Below are 3,731 nucleotides of genomic sequence, written 5' to 3' on the forward strand. Positions count from 1 at the left end.
TGAATGTTTCCCAGTAAGTGATGAAAAACACAGTATTGAGGTAGATCTTGTTGGCAGGACTGCTTAGTCTGCAGAGAACTTGTGAAATCTCCATCCTTGGAAATATTGAAAATTTGTCTTGAGAAGGCCCTGTGCAAATGGTCTAACTGTGAAGTTCACTCTGCTCGGAGCAGAGAGTTGGGCTAGAGATTTCCTGAGGTCCTTTGCCACCAAAACATTTTAATGCCCCCATCAAAGAGCAACTCTGTCACAATGAGGTGCAGGTAAGCACTAGGCCAAGAGGGAGCAGAGTCAAGCTTAGAGACAGGTGAAGAGATGATTGTGGCTGTGTGGGATGAGAAAGAGCTGTGCTTGGTGGGTTGCATGCAGAGCATGAGCAGTCCCCTGAGAGGACCCTCAGTGATCGTAGAGCAGTGACAGTGCCCTCCCTCCCTGTCCACTCCACCTGCAACCAGCAGGGCAGTGGGTGACAGTCATTTAGTAAAGTGACTGGCTTATCAGAGCACCCCATTTTGGGGGTTCCCCAGTAGTGGAAAGACATTGATAAACTGGAATGAGTTCAGTAGAGGGCCACCAAGATGGTAATGGGCTGAAGCACTTGCCCTGTGTGGAGCAGCTGATGGAGTAGGGTTTGTTCAGCTTGTAGAAGAGATGGTGGCAGGGTCTCGAATGGCAGCCTGCCAGTATCTGCAAGGAGGTTGTCAAAAAAATGGAGCCAGGCTCTTCACAGTGGTGAATGGCAAGAGGATAAGAGACAACAGGCATATGTTGAAACAAGAGAGGTTCAGAGTGGATGAAAGGAAAAACATTTTCCCTATGAGGACAGTCAGGTGGTAGAGCAGGTTGCCCAGAGAAGCTGTGCAGTCTCCATCCTTGGAGGTTTTCAAGCCCTGACTGGATAAGGCCATAAGCAACCAGGTCAACCTCAGAACTGATCCTATTTTATCAGAGGGCTGGATTGGAGATCTCCTGAGGTCACTTCCAGCCTGAATTAGTCTATGGATGTTTGGTCAGCTACTCCTCCTTGAAAGGCATTGATTAGTACCTCTGCCTTTGCTCTACTGCACATGGACATAGTGTTCTCTGGGGAACTGAGCCAAAATACAAAGGGATTTACAAAGAACAAAGATCCAGAGAAGCAGGCTCCACTGCTCTCTCACGTTCTGTTCCCTAAGACATCAACCAAATAATCTGGGTTGTTCTTACGGTTTGAAGTTTTGTCACTCATGAAGACTAGGGTATACAAGGTTCTTTCTCTAGGAAATACTTTAAGATTTGTCCACCTTCAAAATTGCATCCATTTTCCCTAGCTATTTCAGGAACTGAAGTCACAGCTGTTGCTTTGAAAAAAAAAAAGGTCTCTGCCTTCATCCTTCCTTCACTTTCTGCTTGGTAGAAGCCAGTGCTTCTGCCTTCCCACACACAGGAGATCCACCATCTGCCTGGGCAACAGCTGCACATTCATTCCTCTGAGGGCAGTGGGAGGCCCTGGGTCTGCTGAGGAGGAAAGGAAAACAGAATGCTGTCACTAGAAATGAGCTTTCAGTTCTGAAAAATAGTAGCCAAAATTCAGACTACGTTTTAAGGAGAAAAACTCATGACTTACATGATAACAGAAAGCCTGAGAAGGTGGGGAAGGATGTATGTGATACATGCATGAGGGGTAAGGGAAGAGGCAGATGAATAGGGGAAAGAACATGAAAGGATATATGCTGGGGCTGCAAAAAATCAGTGGCAATCTGAGATATGGAAAAGGGACCAGTCACATACTCCTTTAGTTTTTAAAGGCTAGAGAACTCATGTGTCTTCCTATTTAAAAGTGGATCTTTTTTCTTTCAGTAACATGAGAAGTAAGGTTTTTAGTGAATCACTGAAGAGAGAAATTTAGGTGATTTTGGAGTAGAAGGAGGAGAGACCAAAAATCAAGTGCATCTTTAATGAAAACCATTGAATCTAAACTGGAGGTGAAAGATTAGATTGTACATCTCCATCTTTGAACTGGTTAAGATCTTTTAATCTACATAAACCTGTACTTCTTGGGTTTGTAATGATTGGCTTGGGGATCCACTGTAACAATGAAGCATTTGACCACTGTTTACCGCTGTGGCATTAACTTTACTCAGTTGCAATTTCAATTCATCATACATACCTTTTAACTGCTTACTGACAGGCATTAGAGAAAATGAGACAAAAATCTTTTCCTTAAACTATCAGGTACTGACAGCTGTCAGAGGTGAAGTGCCAGCTCAGCTGAATCACAGCCTTTCCTGTTACATGACTAAATGCTTAATACCTCAGTGCTCCTAGTGAATAACATGATTTGAACCAGGGTGGCTGGTTTTTTAGCCTTAAATTGCTGGCAGTAAAAATTAAGTCAAAGGCCTTTGGTGGTGGTGTATATGTATTTACAGATAGTGTTTTTTCTTCCTTACAGGTCTTGGCCTCTCTTATTCTATTATAAATGGCCCTACTAATGCAACGGTCCTTGCTGGTTCAGAAGCCCGCTTTAATTGCACTGTATCTTTAGGATGGGTAATTCTCATTTGGCTGTCCAATGGAACTCCTGTCCTCACTGTCATTAATTCTCAAGGAGCTATTGAAACATCAGACCGCTTCACCTCTGAAAATTATACCAGTAGCAATGCGTTTACCTCGGAGCTGATAATCCACAACACACAGCTGAGTGACTCTGGAAAAATTGAATGCAGCATCCAGCAATCTAGTGAGAACAGCTTTGCATTTCTTTCTGTTCAAGGTGCGTATAGCCATCAAGTGAAAATTATTTCATTGTACTACACTTAAAGGAATTCTCTGATGGATTGCCCAAATTATCCCTGCGAAGGAGTACATGCTCTCGTTTGCCATCCTTTGCCTCCTATCCTCCTTGTCTTAATTTTACTGTCAAATCAGGTTTCAGAGTCACATTCAGAGTTCCATTTACAAAGGTTTGAACTGCCCTTGGTTTTTCCTGTTACACCTCTTCTTCTTTGGATTGGATTAAAGCGCCTGAAGTAGGCCCATCAGCAGTCAGTCAAAAGTGATCTTTTGGCTAGAAACAGTATAGATTACTTTGATTACATGAACATCTTTGTACATGAAAGTTCTGCTGTCTTTAGAGCATCCCTCCTTCCTGCTTTCTGACTCAGGAATCAGTCTGTATCCAGCTTATTTGAGTTTGATTTAATGGCATGCAGAAGCAAAGCCCTTGAGACACAAGGTGATACTCTTCATATGATTGTTGCTGCAAGCTACCGTTTCCAAGGAATAGAAAGTTCCTGTGCATCAAGCCCCTGTATATGAGACTTCTTCCTCCTCTCTGAAGTTCCAGTAGTGACAGAGTGCAGCCAGTAAAGCAAGATCAGACACTATCCATTTGTCACAGAAGTTCTTCGCACAATGAGAGTATCTCATCAGCTACCTGTAAACCTTTCCTGATAAAACCCAAGCATACTTAAAACCTAGAGAGAAACACTGTTATTTCATTATGTTGTCCTTCAGCTAGAAATATATCAGGATGGCTAAAAAGCATAATTTCCTGCTTTTCATTGGAAAGGTACTGAAAGCTGAGACTTGTGCTTTGACATACTGGACAACGTGTCCGTGAAGTTGCAATATCTGCATGTTTATATCATGCATATGGTATATCTGTGTTAGTAATGTTTGTCTTTGACTTTGTATCTCGAGGTGTAGCTATTTCTGGGTAGCAAGATAAGATTTGAAACTATCAGCAG

General features: G+C 42.7%; 1 protein-coding gene across 1 annotated transcript in view; it reads left to right on the forward strand.

Annotated features, from left to right (window-relative positions):
- Positions 1-2,415: 2,415 nt before the first annotated feature.
- IGSF5 (immunoglobulin superfamily, member 5) overlaps positions 2,416-3,731 on the forward strand; it is a gene marked incomplete at both ends in the record, with an annotated part of 13,021 nt that continues 11,705 nt past the window's right edge. The window contains one exon of the mRNA XM_010192840.1: positions 2,416-2,755. Coding sequence (XP_010191142.1) covers positions 2,416-2,755 — 340 coding nt within the window. The remainder of the gene's footprint in view (positions 2,756-3,731) is intronic.

The sequence above is a fragment of the Mesitornis unicolor genome, unplaced genomic scaffold (assembly GCF_000695765.1).
Source record: "Mesitornis unicolor isolate BGI_N332 unplaced genomic scaffold, ASM69576v1 scaffold12709, whole genome shotgun sequence".
Classification (NCBI taxonomy): Eukaryota; Metazoa; Chordata; class Aves; order Mesitornithiformes; family Mesitornithidae; genus Mesitornis; species Mesitornis unicolor.